This window comes from Doryrhamphus excisus, chromosome 12 (assembly GCF_030265055.1).
Source record: "Doryrhamphus excisus isolate RoL2022-K1 chromosome 12, RoL_Dexc_1.0, whole genome shotgun sequence".
Lineage (NCBI taxonomy): Eukaryota > Metazoa > Chordata > Actinopteri > Syngnathiformes > Syngnathidae > Doryrhamphus > Doryrhamphus excisus.
The window spans coordinates 13,291,037-13,316,307 of record NC_080477.1 but is presented as its reverse complement, the minus strand read 5'-3'; the positions used below and the strand labels follow the sequence as shown (position 1 = coordinate 13,316,307).

At 42.1% G+C, this 25,271-nt stretch overlaps 4 protein-coding genes across 6 annotated transcripts; 2 read left to right on the top strand and 2 right to left on the bottom strand.

The window, feature by feature from the left end:
- Positions 1 to 1,009: 1,009 nt before the first annotated feature.
- On the bottom strand, positions 1,010 to 3,388 carry LOC131139348 (uncharacterized). 3 transcript variants are annotated; one of them, XM_058088871.1, is made up of 4 exons: positions 3,054 to 3,388; positions 2,816 to 2,922; positions 1,525 to 1,956; positions 1,010 to 1,453 (listed from the first exon to the last, which is right to left on the bottom strand). In XM_058088871.1, the coding sequence occupies exons 2-4, from the start codon at positions 2,886 to 2,888 to the stop codon at positions 1,101 to 1,103; spliced, it is 858 nt and encodes a 285-aa protein (XP_057944854.1). In that variant the 5' UTR covers positions 2,889 to 2,922; positions 3,054 to 3,388; the 3' UTR covers positions 1,010 to 1,100. The 3 variants fall into 3 exon arrangements, with proteins under 3 accessions (XP_057944854.1, XP_057944853.1, XP_057944852.1); XM_058088870.1 differs by having other exon boundaries at positions 3,130 to 3,387; XM_058088869.1 differs by having other exon boundaries at positions 2,816 to 3,386.
- Positions 3,389 to 5,122: 1,734 nt separating this feature from the next.
- Positions 5,123 to 7,727, top strand: LOC131139349 (uncharacterized). Its single transcript, XM_058088872.1, has 3 exons — positions 5,123 to 5,546; positions 6,785 to 7,216; positions 7,288 to 7,727. Exons 1-3 carry the CDS (start codon positions 5,474 to 5,476, stop codon positions 7,641 to 7,643), a joined length of 861 nt encoding a protein of 286 aa, XP_057944855.1. The 5' UTR covers positions 5,123 to 5,473; the 3' UTR covers positions 7,644 to 7,727.
- Positions 7,728 to 8,178: 451 nt separating this feature from the next.
- cog4 (component of oligomeric golgi complex 4) lies at positions 8,179 to 17,930 on the top strand. The gene is made up of 19 exons (XM_058088866.1): positions 8,179 to 8,453; positions 9,164 to 9,246; positions 9,356 to 9,470; positions 9,555 to 9,729; positions 9,989 to 10,182; positions 10,252 to 10,357; positions 11,031 to 11,188; positions 11,245 to 11,303; positions 11,392 to 11,516; positions 11,602 to 11,720; positions 12,037 to 12,203; positions 12,305 to 12,473; positions 13,214 to 13,276; positions 13,356 to 13,469; positions 14,519 to 14,611; positions 14,684 to 14,767; positions 14,848 to 14,949; positions 15,180 to 15,308; positions 16,021 to 17,930. The coding sequence occupies exons 1-19, from the start codon at positions 8,319 to 8,321 to the stop codon at positions 16,153 to 16,155; spliced, it is 2,325 nt and encodes a 774-aa protein (XP_057944849.1). The 5' UTR covers positions 8,179 to 8,318; the 3' UTR covers positions 16,156 to 17,930.
- On the bottom strand, positions 16,641 to 25,189 carry LOC131139347 (guanine nucleotide-binding protein G(o) subunit alpha-like). Its single transcript, XM_058088868.1, has 8 exons — positions 24,641 to 25,189; positions 24,479 to 24,521; positions 22,532 to 22,673; positions 20,718 to 20,878; positions 20,515 to 20,643; positions 20,299 to 20,428; positions 18,133 to 18,286; positions 16,641 to 18,058 (listed from the first exon to the last, which is right to left on the bottom strand). The coding sequence occupies exons 1-8, from the start codon at positions 24,756 to 24,758 to the stop codon at positions 17,871 to 17,873; spliced, it is 1,065 nt and encodes a 354-aa protein (XP_057944851.1). The 5' UTR covers positions 24,759 to 25,189; the 3' UTR covers positions 16,641 to 17,870.
- Positions 25,190 to 25,271: the final 82 nt, after the last annotated feature.

Here is a 25,271-nt window from a genome sequence, read left to right as displayed (position 1 = left end):
CCCTTTATTGCTAAAATCAAAATGTTTTAAATTAAATACAAATGTTATACAGTTCTCAACAAGAGGAGAAATATTACCTTGGGGAAACTTAAACAAACGTATTTCATTCAGTATGAGGAATTGATGAAACGGATTAAGTAACAAACTCAAATTCCGCATTAAAATGAGATTTCAAGAAACAGTTCTGAAACACTGCCGACATACCCACTACTACATTTTTTGTGAGAACAAACTCACTCATCATCATCCAGCTATGTTTCTGTCAACTATTAACCCTTTCATCAGTTATTATATAACTAGGATTCATTTCCAGTGACTACAACCTTGACTCCTATCTTACCACATTGTTATACTGCCTTGCCAATTTTGTATGTATTTAGGAGTACATTTAGAAAACAGGAAGTGAACAAATGTACTGTAAATTGATGTGAAACAGATGGGGGAGAAGGCCCCCCGGGGATAAGCAGTATAGAAAATGGATGGACAATTGTACATTATGTATACGAACTGTATTTGTTTTTACTTGTTTTAAATGCAACTTTGCTGTTGCATTCTTGGCAATGTGGGCGGCACAGCTAGGAGACCAGGGTTCAATTCCACCCTTGGCCATCTCTGTGTGGAGTTTGCATGTTCTCCCTGTGCATGCGTGGGTTTTCTCTGGGTACTCCGGTTTCCTCCCACATTCCAAAAACATGTCTACATTGTCTATATGTGCCCTGTGATTGGCTGGCGACCAGTCCAGGGTGTACCCCGCCTTTCGCCTGAAGACAGCTGGGATAGGCTCCAACACCCCCGCGACCCTCCTGAGGAAAAAGCAGTAGAAAATGAATGAATTCTTGGCAATGTGTCCCATGCTAAGAGATCTTGGATCTCAATGGGACAAACCTGGATGAATAAATATATAATCCTGAAGAGGGGTATGCACAATATTTGTTAGTTTCCTTTTTAAGTTTGCATTTTATTTGTTGTTTTTGTAGTAATCATTGGTCACATAAGAAGCAAAATCAAAGACTGGTCAGCAAAGCAGATTTTATTAAAAGAAAAAAACAAACCTAGCCATTTGTTGGTGCCAAATTAGCCGATTTTTAAAAATGTCACTCTTAGTGAGAAACGGATGCTGGATGTTCTGTGGAAAGTTCTCTGGAGAGCAGTTGGTCCTTTTCAAGCTCCTCCCATTTCCTCTGAAGTGTGGCCTTTTCTGTCTCGACCTCTTCTCTCTGTCTGCTTAATTTTTTGGCTTCCTCCTGCTGTGCTCTCCTGAGAGACTCAATTTGCTCTCTCTCTACAGCAACCTCTCTGGCATTGACAGCCCGCAGCTTCTCGATAAGCTCCCTCTGATGCTCCAGAGCCTGCGCCTCCTCCCTCTGCGCCCTCCTCAGAGCGTCTATCAACTCCAGCTCCCTCCTAAAATCACACTTGTCTCCGGCAGTTGCCTGTGAAACCTGTAGTACATCTGAAGAAGACAAAGTTCATAAGTATTTTTGGTTACTGAAATAATACAATATAGTGACCATAAAGGCTTACCTGGACCTGCTACGTTTTTCGTGACCTTTGCTGGACATGTTTTCCGGTGATCCTTTGACTTCGTATGTGAAGATGTGTCTGATAATGACTGCTTCAACACCTCACCTGTTTGTAAATTCACATGCGGGTGTCTCTTGGACATGTGTTTGTGCAGGTTCCCTGTGCTGCCCTCAGAAGAGCACTTTATCTTCTTATTACAAATCAAACACTGACAACCGTCTGAATTTTCCAAGCGTTCAAAGTGTCTCCAGATAATACTCCGACGTGGTTTTGGCTTTGAAGGGATTGTAGTATTTTTTACCACGTTGTCGTCTTTTCTTTGTTCCATGGGCTCTCCCTGTACAGCTACAAGGATGCCGTTTAGTGCAGAATCAATGTCAGTATTCACAGTGATGACGGTGTTACAGTCTGCCTCCTCCAGTTCCACCTCCACTACAGAAGAAGAATTTAAGACATGTAGTTAAAAGTATGTAGTTTAAAAGTATGATAAAATAATGCAACAAAGAAGCAAGCTGTAGGTAAAACAGGTGAAACAAATATTTTCTTGGATTAGAACATTGTATGGTTATTAGTGCTAGTCGATTTCTGAATAACCAGGGTTAATGAACCAAATATTTTCACAATCAGCCATCAAAGGTCAGCAGTCTCATTAACCCAGATCTTAAAAGATGCTGTTTACCGTCTGACATGCAGGGGACGCTAACCTTTGTATGTGCTTCAAGCATTATAAAGACGGCCTCTTCCTGCTGGGAGCATGTAAGCCACACCCCACATACTAGTTATGTTTGTTGCCAGCTAATGATAGCCATTTGGCAAAGTTTAGCTGCTAATGTTAGCCATCACTGAATGTATAGACTCTCATAAGCAGTCAATAACTTTAAATTGTTGGTTGCTTCTCTGAGATTGTTGTTGTATATGTGCATGCGCCACAGACATGTAAGCGGTGAGTGATCACTGTTATTTTAATTGAGCCTAATCATAGATCATGACAATTCCTAAGCTTTTTATTTTTTAATTGTGAAAAATCTAGACATTTTTGTGCAATCTGTTCTTTTATGCACATCCTAGCTGGTGGTGGGCGATGCTATATTTTATGGTTTGTTTATTGGTGACTAGAACCTTAAAATAAATGTGTAGAACATGTGTAACTTCCGACCAAAGTACATATATCCCGTTAATAGTCGTTATCTTTTATGCTTTCATACAGAATTACAATAAGTGACGATTAAATTGTTAAAAAGAACAAATGGTGACCACCTCCAGATGAAGAGGGTACGGTGTGTTCAAGTACCTTGTGCAGCGTCAGTGTCCATCGGTTGGTGTCCAGTCGAAGCTTCTTGACCCTCGGTCCTCCCAAGTTCCATGGTAGTCTCTTTGGGGTGTTTGGCGCGCAGATGTCTTAGCATCGCCGTCGTACCGGCATGTTCGTGTTTAGACAAAACATTTTGACACAGCAGACACACCACCGATTCTGTACTGACTGTTTCAAAATAATCCCACACGATACTTCTACGAGTCATGCTTCTCACCAAACAAGATGAATCATCGGGTTAGCCGAAGGCTTTGTGTAGATTATGCTATGATCTATATGATGACGGTTTTTACCTGTTTTCATCAGTTTCGACTGTACTGGTTATTTCGTCAACAAATGGCGGGTTTCGTCTTGAGGAGGTCGACTTCTTCGGTATACCTGATGCGTTGAAAACTAATACAAAAAGATTTATACTACCCTCTAGTGGCCTAGTTTGTTAGCTCGCCAAATGACACTTTTTTCACCCAGAAAATATAAGAAAATCCAAATGGCTTGCATATGTTACCAATAGTAGTTTCAGAGTACAAAACATTTATATTTCGTTCACAATTACAGGTTTAACTGAATTTGATTTGTCATTCAGGCAGAAAAGGGGGAGTGACTTTAGTGGCTGCCACTCACTCACGGCTCGTGCAGAGGCACATGCCCGTAGTGTGCGCGCACATACAATCTCGCACAGTCTCAGAGAGGCTACTTAACAAGCAGTCATAGAAAGAGGGCTCACTGTTGCCAACCCATCAGTAAGAAAAGTAGCTATTGGCTGACCTCGAAGTCGTCACATGATGTCATTGTCAATTTGCATATGGTTTGCATTAGGGTTGGGTGATATCTACCTTATATATCACGATATTTTTAGGATGTATCATTTGACTCTATAAAATTTAAATTCAGCAGAGTCTTGTATAAAGAGCTACAAACCATAAGCCATATATAATGAAATACACTTCTGAAACACACATCTGAAATTGTAAAGCAAAAATGTTTTGCGTGTGTGAGTGTGTGGAGATTGTGTATTTACAGCTAAGACGAGCATCCAAAAATAAATGTGCTTCTTCTATCTATTCCACTCGGAACCTCCACGTCGTCACCGTGCAAAATGTAAAATGTTCCTTACATACAGCCGTAAAATACAAAGTGGTGAAAATATACCCATCGAGCCCGAGTCGCGCACACATAAACACACAAGCTAACCCTGCTAGCTTCCATTCACGCTCAGTAAGAGGAGATTCAGCCAACTTTGGCCGACATTTTTCGCCAATTCAATCTGTTTTGGTTGGGAGGGGGTTGTTCAGTGTTTAGAATGATTTTGTGCCATGACTGAGCGGTCTGCAAAGTAAATACTTCCATGTACTAATGTTTCTTCTGCTCATAATGACAGCATTTCTTTCATCTTAAATATCCACCACGGCGTGAAGTCATTTCCCACCACATTTTCTTAAACATTGTTAGTCATGTTAAAAAAAATGTAATGGCCACATTACACGTTACCGATGTTGTACAAAGCACTAAAATGCTAAAGCTACTTACAATTCAGAAACGTCTTGAAGTAACCTCTTTTCTTCAGAAACTTTGGACTGTCCAGTTTCTACTTCCGGATTGGATTTGGGATCCAACACATATTGGCTGTAAGTTAAAAGCGGACATTTTAAAAAGATTAATCGCGTTAATTATCAACTCCTATAAAGTTGGGTTCTGCAGCTATCTGGAAGTCCTCGTGAGCACTCGGGAGTGTGACCAACCACAGCGGAGTGGGTGTGCCTGGATGCGGGCTGTGGGTGAAATAAATTAAAACAGACCATTTTCGCGGAAAGCACAAAATCCAAAGACATACAGCTGGAAAAGATGCAGATTCTGGAAGATCTAGAAAGCTTTCTGTGCGCGTTAGCGTGTGTAGATGCTCTATAGGACTTCACAACTCACTTACAAAGGGCCGAAAAAATTAGCACTAGGTCCCCTTTAAATTAAATTTGCAGTGTACTGGCTGGAAGAGGAAGGCACTCTGTTATATTATGTTACAGTTATTAGTGCAAAACAACATAAGACAATACAAACTCAATCAGAATGCAGTTGGAATGCATAATGGGGAGGACGTCAGCATCATTCTGGAAAATGGGACACATTAATGTGAGAACCAAATTATGGTTTTAAAAACATGTGAGTGTATGTAGAAAAGATTTCTTAAGGCAATTCTGATACATATCTAATGATTAGTTAAAAGTCACGTGAAAACATTCTGATTCATGTCATGGCTGTGTTGCTTCCTGTTAGGACAGAGGTGTACGTTACTGTCTCTTTAAGAGCATGCACCTCTTGAACACAAGACCGATGTACTCCAGTCTGGTACTCAACGCGGGACCCGCCATTTGTTGACGAAATTAGTACAGTCGAAACTAAAGAATACACAAAACAGTCATCATATAGGCTTAGATCATAGCATAATGTACACAAAGCGTTCGAATAACACGATGATTCATCCTGTTCGGTTCGAAGCATGACTCGTAAGAGAAGTGTCGTTTGGAATCATTTTGAAGAGGTCGATACGGAATCTGTGGTCTGCCTGGTGTGTAAAAATGTATTGCGTAAACACGAACATGGCAGTACGACACCGGTGCTGAGACGTATGCGTGCAAAACTGCCATGGAACTTGGTAGGACCGAGGGTCAGGAAGCTTCGACTGGACAGAAGCCCATGGAAACTGACGCTGCACAAGGTACTTGAACACATCTTGCCCTCTTATCTCAAGCTGGTCGCCATTTGTCTGTAATATGCATTACTTACTATACTTAAGTATGAAAGGATAAAAGATAACCACTCGTAGTTCATTTATTTTATAATATCGTATTCGTATTCAGATTTTTTAAATGGTATCTTTTTTGGTGGTATGGATTTGTTTTGTGTGTCAAGCCCCCAGTACATGCAGTACACATTGAAAATGAGGAACAGCAAGTATTTCTTGTGACATGCAATTAATCACTAATTAAATACAGTGGCCAGCCAAGTCAACATTCGCAGCTGGAGTGGAAGTGTAAGCATGCAGGGCACCTCCACAAGCCCGGGACTGTGCATTACCACAACCCAGTGAAATATGTAAACAAGGGGTGTCCAAAGTGCGGCCTGGAGACTATTTGTGTGTTTGGGGACAATGCTTGTTTTTTATGGGCCCCTGGCACATTGTAGAAATAAAATATACACAAAAACAGCTAAAATGATCAAATAGAGCAATGTAACATGAAAAGCGGCAAAACTCAATGATGGGCGAAAAAAAAGTTCCCTTTTAAAGTGCTTGTTAATTTTCTTGGAATGATGACAAGCTCTGAATTAATTTGCTTCACTTGTTGTTTCACAGTCGCAGAGAGATGGGCGCAATGTTTTTTGTTTTTTTTGCAGGATACTGGTAGTATATCTGCCAGAGGCAGGGCAGACGTTAAGCGTACGTACTGTACATATGATGTCAGTATCTCTGATTGGTTTGTCGCTGCCAGCATACGTACTGTATGTATTACACATTGTTCTCTGATTGATTTATCGCTGCCAGCGTACATACTGTATGTATTTGTATAGTACGAAATGGTCCGACAGTGAATCAAGCATAGCCCTTACCAAAGATTTTGGAACTCAGTGCACACATAAGGTGCATCATCGATTTTTGAGAAAATTAAAAGCTTTTTAGTGCGGAAAATATGGTACTTTGTCACAAGTGGGGTATGCATTAAATGTGAAAGTGTTTCTTTCGTCATGCATTTATTCTTTAATTAAATACAAGCGGCTAATAAAGACCTAAGTAGAAGCACTGCCATGCAATACATGTCTGAAAGTTTGCATAAACCCTCCACAATGCAACCCACCCCTCAATGGTTGTTGCTGTTGCCATTTATGTTATCGTACTTTTGCAGGAATGGGATTGGCTGTTAACTGCATACCTAACTGTCTTTAATTCTTCTTCTATAGTGGAGGTGGAGCTGGAGGAGGCCGATTCTAACACCGTCATCACTGTGAACGACACTGACATTGATTCTGCACTAAACGGCATCCTTGTAGCTGTACATGGAGCACCCATGGAAGAAAGAAAAGAAGACATGGTCAAAAATACACTCCCTGCAAAGACGAAATCACAACGTCGGAGTATGATTTGGAGACACTTTGAACGCTTGGAAAGTTTAGATGGTTGTCGATGCTACATTTGCAATAGGAAGATAAAGTGCTCTTCTGAGGGCAGCACCAGCAACCTGCACAGACACATGTCAAAAATGCACCCGCATGTGAATTTGCGAACCGGCGAGGTGCTGAAGCAGTCACCGTCTGACACATCCTCACACACAAAGAAAAAGAATCATAGAAAGACTTGTCCAGCAAAGGTCACAAAGGACATAGCAGTACCAGGTAAACTTTTATGGTCACTATACTGTATTCTTTCTGTTACTAATGCTATTTATGGACCTTGTCTTTTTTAGATGTGCTCCAGATTTCACAGGCAACTGCAGGAGAGAAGCGTGTTTTTAGGAGGGAACTAGAGTTGATAGAAGCTTTGAGGAGGGCACAGAAGGAAGAGGCGCAGGCGCTGGAGCATCAGAGGGAGCTTGTTGAGAAGCTGCGGGCTGTCAACGCCAGAGAAGTTGCTGTCGAGAGAGAGCAAATTGAGTTTCTCAGGAGAGCACAGCAGGAGGAAGCCAAAAAAATAAGCAGACAGAGGGAAGAACTCAAGACAGAAAAGGTAGCGCTGCGGAGGAAATGGGATGAGCTCCAGCAGAAGGAGCAACTGCTCTTGCATTCCAGGGAACATCCAGTCTCTGTCTCTCACAAATTGTGAGATTTTTTAAAAAATTGACTACTTTTTGCACCTTTGCGAATACCTGTTTTTTTTTTTTTTCATTTTAATAAAATCTACTATGCAGATCCGTTTTTGATCTTTGCTTTTGCTTCCTAATGCGACCTATAATTAGTACAAGCAAAAAGAAAAATTGGGCATATATCGTGCACATTCCTCCTCAGGCCCACTGTATATCAACAGCAACATAAATGACCAATATGTCGCAATAGAAGTTAGAAGAAGCACAAGTCAGTGAAATAAGCAAATTGTCTTCAGGTGAGCAATTATACCACAATTGTCTTTTCTAATAGAAAATTCGTAATGAGACTTTCTTACAGGCAATTCAGAAATGGTTTTAACGTGTTTTCTTTCTTGTGGGGAGTTGTGATCGCGAGACGGCGTGTCATAGAAAAAGTACACAATCACAGCGCATGCGTATTTGCATTTGAACAGTCAGCGGTACTTTCCCGAAACTAGATTCACAGGCAGTGATTTTGCACCAATACCCCGCTGAAAGTGTCACAAAATATTACATTAAATATAGTTCTAATTTCCTCGACAGCCAAGCATCAGCAAATGCACCAGATATTTTAAGTTCGAACAAATCAAATTGTAAAAGAGTAGTGCCTAACAGACTACAACCAGGGAATATTATTTGTGTCAACCAGCGGGAAGATGGCTAACAGCGGGTCGGTCGCGATGAAAAGATGCGACTCTAGTCATCTATCCTCTGTGAGCATGGACACTATCTCGACGCTCACGGAGCTGGAAGACCTGGAGAGAGTTTATCAGCAGCTTTGTGTTGAGGAGGTTTGTACAAAACGACATAAAATTACATTAATTCAGGAGTGTGACGTGTACACTGTGGTCAGCTACACTACCTTTACTTCCGGATGTGAGCTTGAATTTACCTTTCAAAGAACATAGAATTGGACATGTGACCATGGTATGCATACATACATTAGTAATACCGTATTACGCTTTAGTATTTCCGAAATAATGCAGGATAAAGGCAGTGTTTCTGTTTTCAAACCAAAACACTACTGATTGTTGAATGTGTAAATTTTCCTGTGAAGCTTTTGTATCTAGCAGAGCAAATGCAGTTAATATGGTTGTCTATTGTCTATCTCGCTAGTTAGTAATACAGTAAGAGGTCCACTGAATGTCATTTAATGTTACCATTCGGCAGATAGACGTTGCCAGAGGTGGAAGCAAGTCAGTGTTTTGCAAGTGCATGAGAACACATTTTGCTCAAAACATTCACCGGGAATCTGTACAGTGACCACATCTGTGTAAAATATGTCCTAAAATAGGTTACACTGCAGTTGCAACCTTGCTAAAATGTTGCCCTTCTCATAGTTAAATGAGATCATCAAAATATAACTATGTATATATAACTAAACACATAACATGTGTATATATAACTAAATATAAATATAAAATATGTAACAGTACATATATTTGTTATCCCAGTATGAGTTCATGCTGCTCATTTGGTGTGTTGATTCATTTTCATGTAGAAAACAGTGGAGGCTGAGCTGGACCAGCTGGTGAGCCAGGAGGGAACTATTCACACAAAAATGTTGTCCCTCCAAAGAATGGGGTACGGTTTTAGAATCACTGACTATGAACTGAAAGACCATACTGTGACTTGTTTGTGACTTGAACAGCGAACCATGCACTGTTTTACTAGTTGCATCTGTATTTTTTAGGCCCAACCTACAATTGATCGGAGGAGATGCCAGCCAGCTGTCAGGCATGATTACATTTACCTGCAGCCTTGCAGAGAATGTCAGCCGCAAAGTCAGACAGTTGGATCTAGCAAAGGTACATGCATTAAAAGACACTTCCTAATTTACAAATTATACTCATATATCCTGTAGCGTCTATATTATCTTTTTTTTTTTTCAGACACGGCTATATAAAGTCATCCAGCGTGCTGATGACATCCTTGATTTAAAGTTCTGTACGGACGGCGTGCAGACAGCTCTGCATAATGAAGATTATGAACAGGCAGCTGCTCATATCCACCGATACCTTTCTCTTGACCAGTCAGTCATTGAACTGAGCAGACAGGGAGAAGAAAGTAGGTCTCACTCTGTTTTTGATCATGTTTAATAACTAGCAGTTAACTTTCACATCCTTGATTCTTTTACTGTACTTAATGTAATGTACTGTAATTAATTCACCATATATTGTGAATTAATTACATTTTTAATGCTATTTCACTGTAGAATAAAGTACTAGGTATAAGGAAAAATAGCATTACCAGCATGTCTCATTTAAAAGCATTATTATGTTCTTATTTTTTGTCTGAAATAGTAACTTTCAGATTGTTTACACAGGCAGTACTGTGGATGCCAGTCTGTTACTGCTGCAGGAGGCTGAGCAGAAACTAAAGGTCATTGTCGCTAAGAAGTTGGATGAAGCTGTGTCTGCAGTGGACCTGGCGCAGGTGGAAAGGTTTTTCAAGATCTTTCCTCTGTTGGGCCTCCATCAGCAGGGCCTTGCCCGCTTTGGACAATATCTCTGCAGTCAGGTCAGTAAATGTGTGGTCACAGGGTATAAATATGTACTACAGTTGAGTCACATCCACTGTAACACACAGCTCGCCTCCAAAGCTGAAGAGAACCTGCTGTTAGCAACTGGAGGAGACCTGGGTGACAAAAGAGCTCCACTCATATTTGCTGATACCCTGACACTTTTACTTGAAGGTGAGATACGATATTTAAAATACCATAAATTACTTTTAAATGTAACTTTTTTTCCTTATGTAAATTCTGATACATCATTTTTAGGTTTCTTCTTACACAGGTATAATTTGTAGTGGCTCAAAAAAGCTTTCTGGTATGTCAATAAAGGCCTGCAAGATCCTAGGAGGACTGGTATTTTGCTGTCAGTGTTCAAAAACTGAGGTTTAATATGCAAAATAACTGCATTAATTCCTGCATTAATTAATAATGGCGCCCTACAGACGCAACTTCTACTTTCCTACAGCATGTCCAGAAGTGAAACTTCTTCTGCGATGATTAGCTTCCTCTGCCTTTTGGGTGCAGAAAGTTTTGTCAACATTATGGGTTTTTTTTCTGGGAGAAAACTCTGGTAAAAGAAACAGCCACATTGCTAATAGGACTCAGGATTCTGAAGGCTGTACTAAAACAATTTACCTTGTAATGCACAATGCTGTATGTTATGTTTTAACTTATTTACACTAACCTTTCTTTTGGTATATACCATGTCTATATAGCCCTAAAACACAATATTCTGTGTCCCTTCAAAAGTCAGTAAAAAAAAAAGAAAAAAAGGCCAGTACCGAGAGGGACGACTTTAGAAAAATTGCTGGGGTTGAATGAGTTAATGTACATAACTTATACCTGATCATTGCAGGCATCGCTCGTGTTGTTGAGACCCATCAACCCATCGTAGAGACCTATTACGGTCCAGGCCACCTGTACACTCTCATTACTCATCTACAGCAGGAATGTGACCAGCAGGCACAGAAGATCGTGGACAAGTTCATTCAGCAGCGAGGATACCTCAACAAGGTGTGCATCAGAGGAAAAGATTTATATTGTGACACACGCATAATTCCCTTCTGTAGTTTCAGGTTGTCCAGAGCAGCATGATGAAGAGCGTACCTGGGGAGGGGATTGAGCCCAGGTATTTGTATTTAACATTGTTTACGCTCAATAACTTTATCATTGTCAAGTACGCTGGTCTCTCATTACACTTTTTTTTACATGAACAGAGAGCTTGACCCTGTATTGGCAGAAGTCACTTTAATGAATGCCCGGGCGGAGCTCTACCTGCGTTTTTTGCGTCGGCGTATGTTGGCTGACTTTGAAGTTGGCGATGCTCAGAGCATTACACCGGGTAAGGGAGAATGTGTTATAGAGTTGTCATGTATATTTTCATCATTTCATTTAAAATGTATGCTGTTGTTGCTTTTTCCACCCAGAACATCATCAGAATGTGGAGAAGCTGCTAAAGCATTGCGTGCTGAGCAGGACCATGCAGGAGTTGATTGGCTACTACATACCAATGGAGGAATACTACATGCGGGAGTCTGTCAACAAGGTTTTGTACTCTGTTTTACGTTTCGTTGGATTAGTCTGGTGATTGTCATACCATAGATCAGGTGTTTTAAAAAGGTGCCATAAGACCTATGAGGAGGTGCAGCAGCTTGAGGAAAAATAAGAAAAAACATTTTCCAAACCTGCTAAGCTAACTTCAGTTATGTTTGAGGGAAAAATGAATTGATTTTAGATGCTACATTTGGGGAGTAAATAATGTTTTTCGGGGCGTAGGGGAGGCGCCTTCATGATAGATGAAGCAGAATGATTCCATTGTATTCTGTTGCATCATATGTCACGTGTATAATTACATTTTCCAGGCTGTTACAATGGATACCTATGAGAAGGGTCAGCTGACTTCCAGTATGGTGGATGATTGTTTCTACATTGTAAAGAAGTGCATCAGTCGCGCTCTGTCCAGCTCCAGCATCGACTGCCTATGTGCAATGATCAACCATGCCAACTCAGTGCTGGAGTCCGACTTTAGGTTCCCATATTTGAAGAACTTTCATACATAACTGCTCATCATTTTTCTTCTGTTGGCATCTTACGCTTATATGTCCCTCTGTCCATCATCTTACCTGTCAGGGAAGTGCTGTACAACAAGCTGCGGCAGGGCTTCCCTGCTACCACGCTGCAGGACATCCAGCGTGGTGTCAGTAGTGCCGTCAGCTTGATGCAGAGCAGCTTGCAGCAAGGAAAGTTCAACACTGAGTTCAACATAGAGAGCACTGAAAATGCCAAGGCTGCCTTTTTGGTGAGATGAACAACATATACACTTATAAAAAAGAGAGTGTATAATGTTTTTTATGTTAAAAAAATAGTATTTTTGTGAGTTTATTAGGATGACAGAGATTCCCTTTGCAATATTATACTCCAAATGTGTCAGATTATATGGGTATCTTCTGTGTACAGACCACACTACGGATTTTCAATAGAATTAGGGGTTTAATGAACGTACAGGGCTGCATGGCGGTCGAGTGGACCTCGCAGACCTCACAGCTAGGAGAGCCGAGTTCAATCCCACCCTCTGCCATCTCTGTGTGGCGTTAGCATGTTCTCCCCGTGCATGTGTGGGTTTGCTCCGGGGACTCCAGTTTCCTCCCACATTCCAAAAACATGCTAGGTTAATTGGCGACGCCAAATTGTCCATAGGTATGAATGTGAGTGGGAATGTTGTTTGTCTATATGTGCCCTGTGATTGGCTGGTAGCCCGCCTCTTGCCCAAAGACGGCTGGGATAGGCTCCAGCACCCCCGCGACCCTCGTGAGGATAAGCGGTAGAAAATGAATGAATGAATGAACGTACATAGCCAACCGGCTGTAATTGTTACAACCACTACATTCAAATGCATGCATGGATGTGCACTTTTGTATTACTTTTGTTTGTTTTATTGTTTACTCATGTCATGAAGCAATACATAGTGGTGATGAATAATTCACTAAATTGAGCAGGACCACTGGAGCTTTCTAACTGTCACCTTTATGTCGACTTCAGGTGACTCTCAACAATGCCGAGGTGTGCAGTGAGAACATCTCCACTTTGAAGAGGAACCTTGAAGTAAGATACATATAATGTACCTCAGTTTTACTCCTTTTCATCTCTGCTTGATCTAAACATTTTTGCATGTCGCGTGCAGAACGACTGCTCCAAGCTGTTCAGTCAGGGGACTGGTTCCGGTGAACACGCCAAGATTGAAAGCTGTTTGTCCGACCTTGTCAACACATCCACAAAGTTCAAGGACCTTTTGCAGGTTGGAGGCCTAGAAAACACTCATTAGAGCATCATAGCGGGGTGCTTGGTGTAAAAGTACTAGCGACAGATGGCAATAGTAGCACTGGGGGGTTATGTGTTTTTAAGGATTAGCATTGCTGTATTTACAGTAATGTGAAAAAGTGTTTGCCTCCTTTCTGATTTCATTTTTGCCTTGCTTAAATGTTTCAAATCATCAATGACAACATAACTGAACACAAAATGTAGTTTTAAAATGAAAATTGTTATTATTAATGAAGAAAAAATTCAAACTTACATGGCCATATGCGGGAAAAGTATCAGTCTGGAAAAAGCTTATAAAGCTGTAAAGCTTTGGGACTCCAGCGAACCACAGTGAGAGCCATTATGCACAAGTGGTGAAAACATGGAACAGTGGTGAACCTTCCCAGGAGAAAATTATCCCAAGAGTGCAGCGATTACGCATCCAAGAGGTCACAAAAGACCCCACAACAACAGGCCTCACTTGCCTCAGTTAAGGTCAGTGTTTGACTGACAAAAACAGCCTGCATGGCAGAGTTACAAGACGAAGACCACTGCTGAACAAAAAAGACATTAAGGCCTAGTCAAAGTCCTGACGTGAATCCTATTGTGGCATGACCTTAAAAAGACAGTTAATGCTCAAAAACCTCCAATGTGGCTGAATTACAACAATTCTGCAAAGACGACTGGGCTAAAATTCCTTCACAGCGCTGTAAAAGACTCATTGCAAGTTATCGCAAAAAGTTGATTGCAGTTATTGCTGCTAAGGGTGGCCCAACCAGTTATTGGGTTTAGGGTTTTTCACAGGGCCATGTACAGTAGGTTTGGATTGTTTTTATCCCTTAAAACTGCATTTTGTGTTCAGTTGTGTTGTCATTGATGATCGGAAACATTTAAGTGTGACAAAAGTGCAATGAAATAAGAAATCAGGAAAGGGTGCAAACACTTTTTCATGCAGTTTCAATGAACCTACTGTAAGATGCATGTTTTTGGCGTGTGGGAGGAGTTGTCAGCTAAATAGATTTTCCCACATTGACCTTGCTTTTACAGGAAGGCCTGACTGAGTTGAACACAACTGCCATCAAACCCCAAGTCAAACCCTGGATCAGTTGCTTCCTGTCCATCTCACATAACATAGAAGAGGTCATATATACAAATGTCATTTTGATAGTTGTGCTTTTCAAGCATCCCTGTAACTGATTTTGACGCTTACAGGAGGAATTTAATGATTATGAAGCAAACGACCCCTGGGTGCAGCAGCTCATCGTCAACTTGGAGCAGCTGATGGCAGAGTTCAAGGTGTTTATAACAAAGGCTACATCTTCAGTGAAAACAGTGTTTTGTTTTTAAATGTACTGTCCCCTGTGTGTCGTCACCAGACAGCCCTCTCTCCTGTTATCTACGACACACTGACGAGCCTGATGACCAGCCTCATATCCATCGAGATGGAGAAGACGGTTCTCAAGTGCTCATTCAGCAGGGTGAGGAGCCGAGCTCAGCCACAAGGTGGCAGCGAGCACCCCAAAGTGTCACATTGCTGACGTGCATAGTATGAAAAAACCTTAAGCAATCATTTCTGAAGTCCATCAGAGGGCCTCTGGTGATAGTTGTGCAAGGTTTTTCATATTTGATATTTTATTTATTGATAGTGCAAATAGAACACAGGTGAGAAAGGGCAATATTTCAAAAAGAGTAACTGATTTTGTTGCAGCTTGGTGGGCTGCAGTTTGATAAAGAGCTCCGTTCCCTTGTGGCGTATCTCACCACCGTGACCACCTGGACCATCAGGGACAAGTTTGCTCGTCTCACACAAATGGCCACCGTCCTCAACCTGGAACGGGTAATTTAATATCACACACACAACTACTCATCTTTATTACAATATATCTTCTCATGGGATAATACTACAAATTTGGCTATACTTTTAGAATAGTCAATGTATATCTTGTATAGCAATTAGGGGTGCTCTGAGTGATTGGTATCGGCCGATATCAGTGGAAAAAGTACGGTATGGTATCAGCCGATATTTGCTGTAAAACGCAGATTAGCTTCGGCCCTGTTGCCGTGTGTGGGACTTCCTGTCTTGTGACAGTGGTATAAGTTTTGCAACCTGCAAAATGTGCCTAAAAAATTTCACTTTGGAAAGCTTTATATTGATGCAGCAGTCGGCAGGGTGTGGTGAGTTTGAGGCTGAAGATGTGATCATCAGTCTGCCAGCAGCTATAAGGCCCCGGTCCAAACCCGTTGTTCTTTCAAGCGTGGGCACTATGTAGTACTTTTAGTGCAGGAGGAACCTTTGCTGTGTACGGGTGACGCGTGTGTCCTCCGCAACCACTTCTGACTTTGTGGCGGGTGCACGTCAGCCTTGGCACTTAACATTCAGCTGTCTAACGACCTAATTGAACTCGGGTCTCCTAGCTATGAGGCCTGCGTGCTAACCACTCATGTGAAAACAGTGCATCATAATAATATACACAAAGTCTATCTGAAATAAGAGGACACAATTTCATCACTTCTTTCTCCACTTGTCTACTTGTCTTTTTGTCCTGCAGGTAACTGAGATCTTGGACTACTGGGGACCAAACTCAGGCCCCCTGACGTGGCGTTTGACCCCAGCAGAGGTGCGTCAGGTTCTCGCTCTACGTGTTGACTTCAGAAGCGAGGATATCAAGAGGCTGCGATTGTGACATGCCGCTTCCTCAAGAGATATTGAGCCTGAACTACATGTGAGCGAGCATTGTTAAATATGAGAATGTGTAATTAAAAGGTCTTTAATTGCGGTAGTTCCAGCCTTCTAACCTGTAATGGTGAGAAAGGAGGACACCCTACGACAGAGGAGCAGAGCGGTAATGAACATCATAGCTATTAAAATGACAGAAGCAGGTCAGACAGCTGATCCCGCCTAGTCATTCAATAAAGGAATGGCTGCTCGTCTGTGAGGATGAAACACTTTTAACCTAATAAATCGAGACCCACTAGCGCCACATTTTTCACGTTCATCCTGATTGGATAAAAACGTTTCACCACAGAGCGCTGCCACGCAAGAGCAGTTCCCAATCTCCCAATGACACACAATGGAGCTTTAAAAGGGATCCATTCTCATAATGCTCCGCCTATTTTGGCAACTAACCTGAATCGAGCACAGATCAGATTGAGGGCATGAACACAGGAATAGTTAGGAAAAGTGTAGCTTTAATGTAAACACAACATTCGATTGGCTCAGCACAAACATTCCACATGAGAGCAACCAAAGAACTACAGAATAAGATGGGGGGGGGGTGCAGCACAAAAACATTCACAGTAAAAAAAATCTGGTATAATCGTAATATATATATATACAATACGGTGCTTTTAAGGTGAGGATGGATAGGATACGGGGGATGACGTGACTGGTTGGAGTATACAGGAATGGGGAGGTGGATTTTAGGGTGCACAGGTGAAAATGGAGAGCTGTACGTTTTCTCTGTGAAAGAGTAAAGATGGCAGATGAAGGGGGGATAATGTTTTGAGCTGTCAGGGGAGGCTTAGAATACAATAAAGCAGTCTCCCCCTGACAGAGGCAGAGGCTGCCCCCAAATGATATTGTTCTCTTTGTGCAGTGTTCTATGTCTAAACAGATTCACATTGAGGGGTACAAGATGTTATCAGAGAGCTGCTTTACGCCCCTCTTCATTTTTAGGACTCAAAATGTGTATCAAGGGAGCTCAGGAGGTAGGAGGAGGGCGTGAGGCTTCAATCAGTAAGTAGTTGTGTGATAGAACATATCCTTAGTGATCTATGATAATCATGGTTGGCACAGATATGACTGCTTTTTTGTCTCCTTTTTCGTGCAATATGATTGGCTGTCCCTCACACGCCACACTGAATAAATACTCTTTTATGATCATTTAGTAAGTAAGAAGAGAAAAGGAGCGGAACAGAAGTGCCGCAGGCTACTTAAGTGGTGTGTGTCTGTGAAGGAGGGGAGAGCTTTGTCCCCTCTCAACGGTCAAATAAGCCTCCTGCTTCCCTACAAGAACAGCACCTCCCCAGTATTATCGTTACCGTCATCATGCAGCACAAGCACCACAGGCTCAAGGCTTGCGCGTAGAAGCCAAATGGAGGAATTTCTGCACTGCACTTTTTCCAAAAAAAGGCGCCAACTGAATACCACTCTGGTGCCAGCCGTCCTCAACAAATCATAAAATAAAAAATAAAAAAACATCCAAGACAAAACGGGTTGTGTATTGAAATGAAAAAGGAGGGAGGGGACAGATCATGACATGTATCCAACGTGATGTCTGGCGGCAGCTCTTTGGGTCCATTTGGACGTGTAGAATTACATATTTTTTGTGTTTTTAAGTATCATGAAAATTATCATTAACACCTCACACTCTCCATGACAACAGCTGTGCTTGAGGCCTCAGTATAAGCCACAGCCTCTCAGGTTGTTTGCGATAATGATGTCAGTGACGGCATCAAACACTACCTGGATGTTCCCTGTGTCCGTGGCACAGGTCAGGTGACAGTAGATCTCCTTGTTGGGAGAGCGGTTCTTACTCTCAAACTGAACCTGAATGTATGCCGTAGCATCGTCGTAAGTGTTAGCACCTGCAAGGTCGACAGAGGACAAATGAACATGGTTGTGCTCAAAGGGGCCGTTTGGGAGGAAAAACAAGACCAACCTGTGTATTCTGGAAAACAGATCGTCAGCGGCGACTTCTTGATCTTCTCCGCAAAGAGATCCTTCTTGTTAAGGAAGAGGATGATGGAGGTGTCGATGAAGAACTTGTTGTTGCAGATGGAGTCGAAGAGCATGAGGGATTCGTGCATGCGGTTCTGATGCAAGAAGAGATGATGGAACTCAATGTAAATATCCAATCAGTGTAGACTTGACATTACAATTAAAACCATGACATGCTTTTATAATGAGGGCCGCATATAAAAATATTACATTTTTTAATTACTTGATGAAACTTCATGAAACAAAATTATTGTATTATATATATTATATTATATCTATTATTTTCTGTATGGCCACAATGCTACGATTAATCTTTCAATTGCAAGATGTTTTTTAACACCCTTGATTTATGGTATTAATTATTATTATTATTTATATATTATTATTATATTATTTTTATTATTAGGCTCTAACATACCCTCGGACCCAAGCAAGGATTAAGCGCATAAAAATGAATGCAGGAATAGGACATTTTTCATGGGGCAGTTTACAGTAGTGTGAAAAAGTTATCCCCCCCCCCCCTTCCTGATTTCACATTTACACATTCTGTAAATGTCACACATAAATGTTTCAGCTCATCAAACACATTTAAATATTCATCAATGACAACACAACTGAACACAAAATGCAGTTTTTAAATGAAACTTTTTACTATTAATGAGGACCTATCATGCTTATTTTCAGCCCTTTGTATTGAGTTGTGGAGTCCTATAGAGCAGCAACACACAATAACCCGCACAGAAAGCTTTCTAGATTTTCCAGAATATGTACCTATTCCGGCTGTATTTTCTTGGATTTCCAAAACAGTCTGTTTTAATTTATTCCACCCACGGCTGTTATTGATCACACAAGTGCTCCAAAGGACTTTCCCACTTTCTAATTTTGTTGTTATAAGAGTTGATGATAAATTAATAAACCCTTTGGAGAGCTACTTGAAAGGTGGTTAGGAGCGACTGGTTGGAGACCCCGACTTGAACTCAAAGAGTGGTAACATAGCTTTAGCTCAGGAGAAGCCTGGTGTGAGAGCGCTGCCTCCCCCTCTCCTGCCCTAGGAGGAGCACTCATTTTCGGACACACTTTGTCAGAGGCACTGGTGGCTGGTGCTGTGGAGCTCAGAAGCCGGACATGAGGACGCAGCGTTTATGTGTTGGCACAACATCAGTAGTGGAAGTCTGGTCATTACACTACCCGTGTTTTTAAAAAAAACATGTGGTAAAAAAGGCTATTAGCAACTGCAGGCCATTTTTGCCCAGTGTCTTTAACACGGGCAAGCGAGGCCTGCAGTTCTTTGGATGTTGTTGTGGGGTCTTTTGTGACCTCTTGGATAAGTCATCGCTGTGTTCTTGGGGTCATTTTGGTTGGACGGCCACTCCTGGCAATGTTGTCGCCATTTGTGGATAATGGCTCTTATTGCGGTTTGCTGGAGTCCCAAAGCTTTAGAAATGGCTTTTTAAGCTTTTTCCAGAGGGGAGCAATACCTTTTTCAGTCAGGGCCATATAGGTTTGTATTTCTTATCTCCCTTAATAATAAAACATTTCAGGGCATTTTGTGTTGCCATTTGTGTTATCATTGTCTAATATGTGAATGTATTTGATGATCTTAAACATTTAAGTGTGACAAAACATTCACACTGAAGAAAAAAAAGTGTGACAACCAACCCAGTTACCCACTATATGCTGCATTCATTCATTCATTGATTTTCCTGCCGCTTTTTCCTCACGAGGGTCGCGGGGGTGCTGGAGTCTATCCCAACTGTCTTTGGGCCAGGGTTCAATTCCACCCTCGGTCATCTCTGTGTGGAGTTTGCATGTTCTCCCCGTGCATGCGTGGGTTTTCTCCGGGTACTCCGGTTTCCTCCCACATTCCAAAAACATGCTAGGTTAATTGGCCACTCCAAATTGTCCATAGGTATGAATGTGAGTGTGAATGGTTGTTTGTCTATATGTGCCCTGTGATTGGCTGGCGACCAGTCCAGGGTGTACCCCGCGTCACGCCCTAAGACAGCTGGGATAAGCTCCAGCACCCCCCGCAACCCTTGTGAGGAAAAGCGGTAGAAAATGAATGAATGAATTATTGTCGGTATGTCTTCATTACAGTCAGACTTACAGTTGTCTCGTCCTCGTGAAGCACTTGGTCGTATCCACTCAGAGCCACGCAGAAGATGATGGCAGTCACGTCCTCAAAGCAGTGGATCCACTTCTTCCTCTCTGACCTCTGACCTCCCACGTCAAAGAGCCTGAAGAAAGAGAGACAAAGTCCGGTATCAGAAATGAAGCAAGAATGCTAATGATGCTGATTCTGCATAACACGAGCAAATCCTACCTGAAATGAAGGTTTTTGAAGGTGAAGTGAGTTTCCACAATGCCGGTGGTCTTCACTCGAGTTCTCAGGATGTCCTGCTCTGTGGGCTGGTAGTCTGCTGCCCCAATCCGGTCTAAACTATCCAGGTAGCTGATGACAACAGGGACCGATAAGGTGGACTGGACTCTACAGAAACATCATAAACACGTGTATGTCTGACTCACTATTGGGCCGAGTCGTTGAGCTGGTATTCACGGGCCCGGTTGAAGCACTCCTGTGTCCCGGCGTCAGCCCAGACACGCTTCATGGCGCTGAGGAGCTCTGCAGAGTATGGCTCCGTGTCCTCCATGCGACTCACGACATCGCACACCAGCTTGGCATCCGCCTGCACAATAGACAAGAGGTACGCAATGTTCCGCCTCGTTTTTCAAGGGTCTGAGCATACATAGGAATGAGTGCCGTCAGACATGCACACTGTAGTATCACACCTGTCCAAAACCGAAGAGATAATCCAACTTCTGGTATGTTGTATATGAGTGGGTTCAAAGGAATGGTGAGGTCTATTTTCACAGTGTTGCTTTCTTTATTGTCAATCTCAGACAAAACAAACTGTAGAACTATAACTCATTCAATTCATGATCAGAATCTTGTAGAAAACCCCTCATTTATCATCTAATTTTCCATTTTTTTTCTTTGGTTACATTTATTTTGTTGGTTATGTATATTTTCATTTCCTTTCTGTTTTGCAACATCCTGCACTATTTCATCCTGGAAATTTACTTGAAATTGACGCCATATTTGTTGTTTACGATGGAGTATTAGGGCCACATTGGAAAAAATATATAATATATAGATTAAATCTCATAGATTTAATACTGTGGATTAGATTAGACAACTTTATTGTCGTACATTTTCAACTTTATTCTCAAAATCGCAGATTATTTTTATACTCCGTCGTAACAGGCCTGAGACAGCTATGAAAAGGGGGACTTATGTGACCTTTGGCCTTGGGCAAAGGTAATATTAGGTTAGGTTTTTTTTCTCAGAAATCTACGACTTTTTTCTCATAAATTTACAACTTTATTATCATAAATCCATGACTTTTTCTCTGCATTTTGCGACTTTATTATCATAAATGTATTGCTTTTTTCTCATAAATTCACAACTTTATTCTCGTAAATTTTACAACTTTATTCTCAAAAATGTATGACTTTTTTTTCTCATAAATGAACAACTTTTTTCTCGTACATTTACGACTTTATTCTCATAAATTTATTACTTTTTTCCTCATAAATTTACGACAATTTTTTTATGTATTACTTTTTTTGTCGAATGTTACTTTCGTAAATGTAGGACTTTTTGCCATAAATTTATTATAGGACTTTTTTTTGTAAATGTACGACTTTATCCTCAAAATCTTGAGGAAAATCTTGAGGAAAATAGTGGCCCTATTACTCCACTGTAGTTGTATATGTTTATTATTTCTAAATAAAGAAAATGTAATATAAAAACGTCAACCGAAAAAAACAACCATCTTCCTTTCTCTTTGGCAACACTTGCTGCATCTGGTAAATCCAGCCATTAAAATAAAAACACGGTTTCACCTCTTCCAGTCCACCTTAAAAGAACCACTTCAACTTGGTGTGTGGATGTGGAACTGACCCTTGGTTTTGCCATAACAAGTCAGCAAGCAGCCTGCAGCTCCCTTGACTCTGCTGCATTATTAGCTATACGCAAAAAGGATAAAAGATCTAAAGATGCACGAAAGTACACAGGCTTTGCTTTTTCTTTAGCTTTTCACACACACACACACACAAATGCAGTGGGTAACCTACTTTTACACTTTTAGGATTTTTATGAATGTTTCTCAATCAATGTCTGTACTGTTAAAGGTTTTATGGTGGCAACACTTTGACTCTGGAACAGACCATTGACTGTGGGAACTGCGGAATTCTAAATTAGCGCTCAACCTCAAGGGATCCAAGCTGGTGTGAATGTCTACGTCATTCTATCACATTTCAAAATGGAGGCGACTAACTTTTCGATCCTTGTCTCCAAACTCGATTCCCAGGGAGTCCATGGCTCGGAGGATAGCTGCCAAGCTCTGGATGGTGTTGCTGTAGACCACAGGCTTATACTGCTTCACGTCATCCCCAGAGAAGCCATCTTCATGGATAATCCTGCAGGCGCACACAGACATTAACACAAGGAAATGTCCCGTTCTGCCATATGTTCCTGCGGCCCTCAGCGGCCGTCTTTTCACCTCATGGGGATAAAGCCTTACATATTGTGGAAGTGATTCACGCTTTTTCTTCTAACACACGCATCCAACTAAAAGACATGACTGTATTATGTGGTGGACCCTCATTACCTCCATCCATAACTGGACGCTTATGTGATATTTAAGCAATGTATAATTTATGACGAGCAATGAAGTCTTTATCCATCACGCCGCACAGCACTCTGCTGCTCCATTTTAAGACAGATTGTGACTCTTTAAAGGTTATCACCATCGCTTTCAGCTCGTACATACTTCATGACACTCATCACTTCCTGTAATACATACTTCCTTTGTTCCTGGAGTTGAATCTACATGCACACACAAGGTGCTATGTCACTGTTACAGTAGCTCAGCATTGTAAAAAATCTGAAAGAGGAGGAGCTTTTTAATATTTTGTGCAGTGGCCGTGTTCGCCATTGTGTAATTATGGATGAGAAGTGGATAAGAGAGAGGAGGATTGAATTAATAATAGTGATGGCTGCAAATAACCTTGTGTTGTTTGTGTTCGGAGCGACATTTATGTAAAATATCTATTTTGGAATACTTACTTACAGGCCACCACCGGTGAAACAGGCTATTTTTATGCCTGAGTACTGTAGTCGTCTATTCTTCTAAAAGGTTACTGAAATCAAAGCTTTCCGCCATCCACACATGACGAGAACTTCACTGGCAAATCACACTAAAGTATAAAAATAGAAATCCGGACGTATTTGCAGCTGCAAGTGACTAGCAAAGTTAGTGCATCGCCCCCAAATGGGCTGGCCTTTTTCAATTCAATTATTCATACCCTAGGAGGCTAACTTTGTGCCAGTGAAAACTTACAAATAGGAGACATTTGGAGGCTTTCATATCCTGCACATTAATCTGTATATGCTCAACTCACTCCATACTCGTATAATTTTAATTTTTACACACTCATCTGTACTAAAAATAATGACATTTTCTTGTTTGGCTGAAGCAAACACAAAAAAACAGGCATTACAATTTGGTCGATGGTGTTGCGTTCAAGGTAGTTGCGGAAAAAAGATAGTCCTCAAAGTAAATAGGTGAAGGAAGAAAATGAAGCAGGAATGGGGGAGGGAACGATGCATTCGCAAGGACGGTGTAGATATGGAGAAGATTCCCATGAGAAAATGTACAATAGACGGTGATTTATTATGAAAACATCTAGAAAACTTCACTAAGAGGTTTAGCGCGAACTACAACAGTGATTTAAAAACATGAAAGAGTGATTTAGCTTAGGCTAGGGACGCTTTGATGCGGTTTTCAAGCCATATTTCTACGTAAATCCGCTTTATAGGCAAAGTACTCCCGCCGATATCGGGCACTTAAAGCCATTAAGATTAAAAGCAGAGGTATTCACTAATGGAGCTGTGCTGACCTCACTCAGATCCACACACACGAACAACACCCAAATCGTCCGTCACACGCTCCAACCATGAAGCCGACAAGGTTTCGTTAAGTACATTTCAGCACCCGGCTGAGCGAACAGCACCCTGGGATACACCACCGAGGCCTCCGCAGTGTCGCTAGTCGAGCCACCGGCACTGCTCCCGGGCTTCGGCCTCTGGAAACATGGCGGCTCACCGAGAGAGGGAGGGAGGTGGGTGGGTAGGGGCGGGGGGGGGGCTGCAATCTCGGGTCTGTTATAATTCTATCATAAATAAAAATAAAAAGAGAACAAGAGAAGATAAAGACACTTACTTCATCTGTTTGACGATGGTGCTTTTGCCGGACTCTCCCCCGCCTGTAAGCAACAGAAGGCCGCCATAGTGAAATCAGTACCACGGAGAGCACCAACGCCCCATGCAGTCCCAAGGCAGCAGAGGGAAGACGACTAAGGGCGTGGGGCCGCGTCTTACTCACCGAGCAGGAGCAGCTTCACGTCCTTGGCGGCCACCAGCCCGTCCTCTTTAAGGTTCTTCTCGATGGCCTTGCTCCGGTCCAGAGCCGCGCGCTCCTCGGCGCTCAGCGTACATCCCATGATTCCAAGCGAATGAACAAGCGTCGTCTCCCCGGGTCCGCCCTGGCCCTTTCGCCGACTCTCTCGGTCTCAATCAGTGCGATGTCTCTCTCTCTCTCTCTCGCTCCTACTGCGCTCCGCCGCTACAGCATTAGGCCCGGATTGAGGGCAACGCGGAGCCGGGGTTCCCGAAGCGGTCTTCTTTTTTCCTCGGTGGCTCCGAGTGTGTGTCTCGCTCCGTCCCCTCTCTCAGAGGGGGGGTTGGGGGCGGGGTGGGGTCGTTGTGAGAGAGCCTCGCTACGGGGCTGAGGTTGTTGTTAGGTGGGGGAGCGTTCAGGGGAGGGGGGGTGGTTCGGGAGCCTCTCTCTCTCTCTCTCTTTCTCTACAGGGCGGTGCTGCTGCTGGTCGTGATGGTGGTGGTGGTGATGGTGACAGCGAGACCCAGCGATTGCATGGTGTCTTTCTCTAAGGAGGAAGAAGAGGGACACACCTCGCTCAGACAATCTCGCTGACGTCAGAGCTCAGAGGCAGGAC

What these genes read in the sequence shown, in the direction of transcription:
- LOC131139348 (XM_058088869.1), bottom strand. Translation starts at nt 3,044, where the DNA reads ATGACTCGTAGAAGTATCGTGTGGGATTATTTTGAAACAGTCAGTACA. An exon ending in GGACACTGACGCTGCACAAG is followed by an intron (nt 1,957 to 2,815) that starts GTACTTGAACAC and finishes CTTCTTCTGTAG; the next exon opens with TGGAGGTGGAACTGGAGGAG. An exon ending in GAAAAACGTAGCAGGTCCAG is followed by an intron (nt 1,454 to 1,524) that starts GTAAGCCTTTAT and finishes TGTCTTCTTCAG; the next exon opens with ATGTACTACAGGTTTCACAG.
- LOC131139349 (XM_058088872.1), top strand. Translation starts at nt 5,474, where the DNA reads ATGGAACTTGGTAGGACCGAGGGTCAGGAAGCTTCGACTGGACAGAAG. An exon ending in GGAAACTGACGCTGCACAAG is followed by an intron (nt 5,547 to 6,784) that starts GTACTTGAACAC and finishes CTTCTTCTATAG; the next exon opens with TGGAGGTGGAGCTGGAGGAG. An exon ending in AAAGGACATAGCAGTACCAG is followed by an intron (nt 7,217 to 7,287) that starts GTAAACTTTTAT and finishes TGTCTTTTTTAG; the next exon opens with ATGTGCTCCAGATTTCACAG.
- cog4 (XM_058088866.1), top strand. Translation starts at nt 8,319, where the DNA reads ATGGCTAACAGCGGGTCGGTCGCGATGAAAAGATGCGACTCTAGTCAT. An exon ending in AGCAGCTTTGTGTTGAGGAG is followed by an intron (nt 8,454 to 9,163) that starts GTTTGTACAAAA and finishes ATTTTCATGTAG; the next exon opens with AAAACAGTGGAGGCTGAGCT. An exon ending in CTTTGAAGAGGAACCTTGAA is followed by an intron (nt 13,277 to 13,355) that starts GTAAGATACATA and finishes TGTCGCGTGCAG; the next exon opens with AACGACTGCTCCAAGCTGTT.
- LOC131139347 (XM_058088868.1), bottom strand. Translation starts at nt 24,758, where the DNA reads ATGGGATGTACGCTGAGCGCCGAGGAGCGCGCGGCTCTGGACCGGAGC. An exon ending in CTCAACGACTCGGCCCAATA is followed by an intron (nt 20,644 to 20,717) that starts GTGAGTCAGACA and finishes TGTTGTCATCAG; the next exon opens with CTACCTGGATAGTTTAGACC. An exon ending in CTGTTTTCCAGAATACACAG is followed by an intron (nt 18,059 to 18,132) that starts GTTGGTCTTGTT and finishes TCGACCTTGCAG; the next exon opens with GTGCTAACACTTACGACGAT.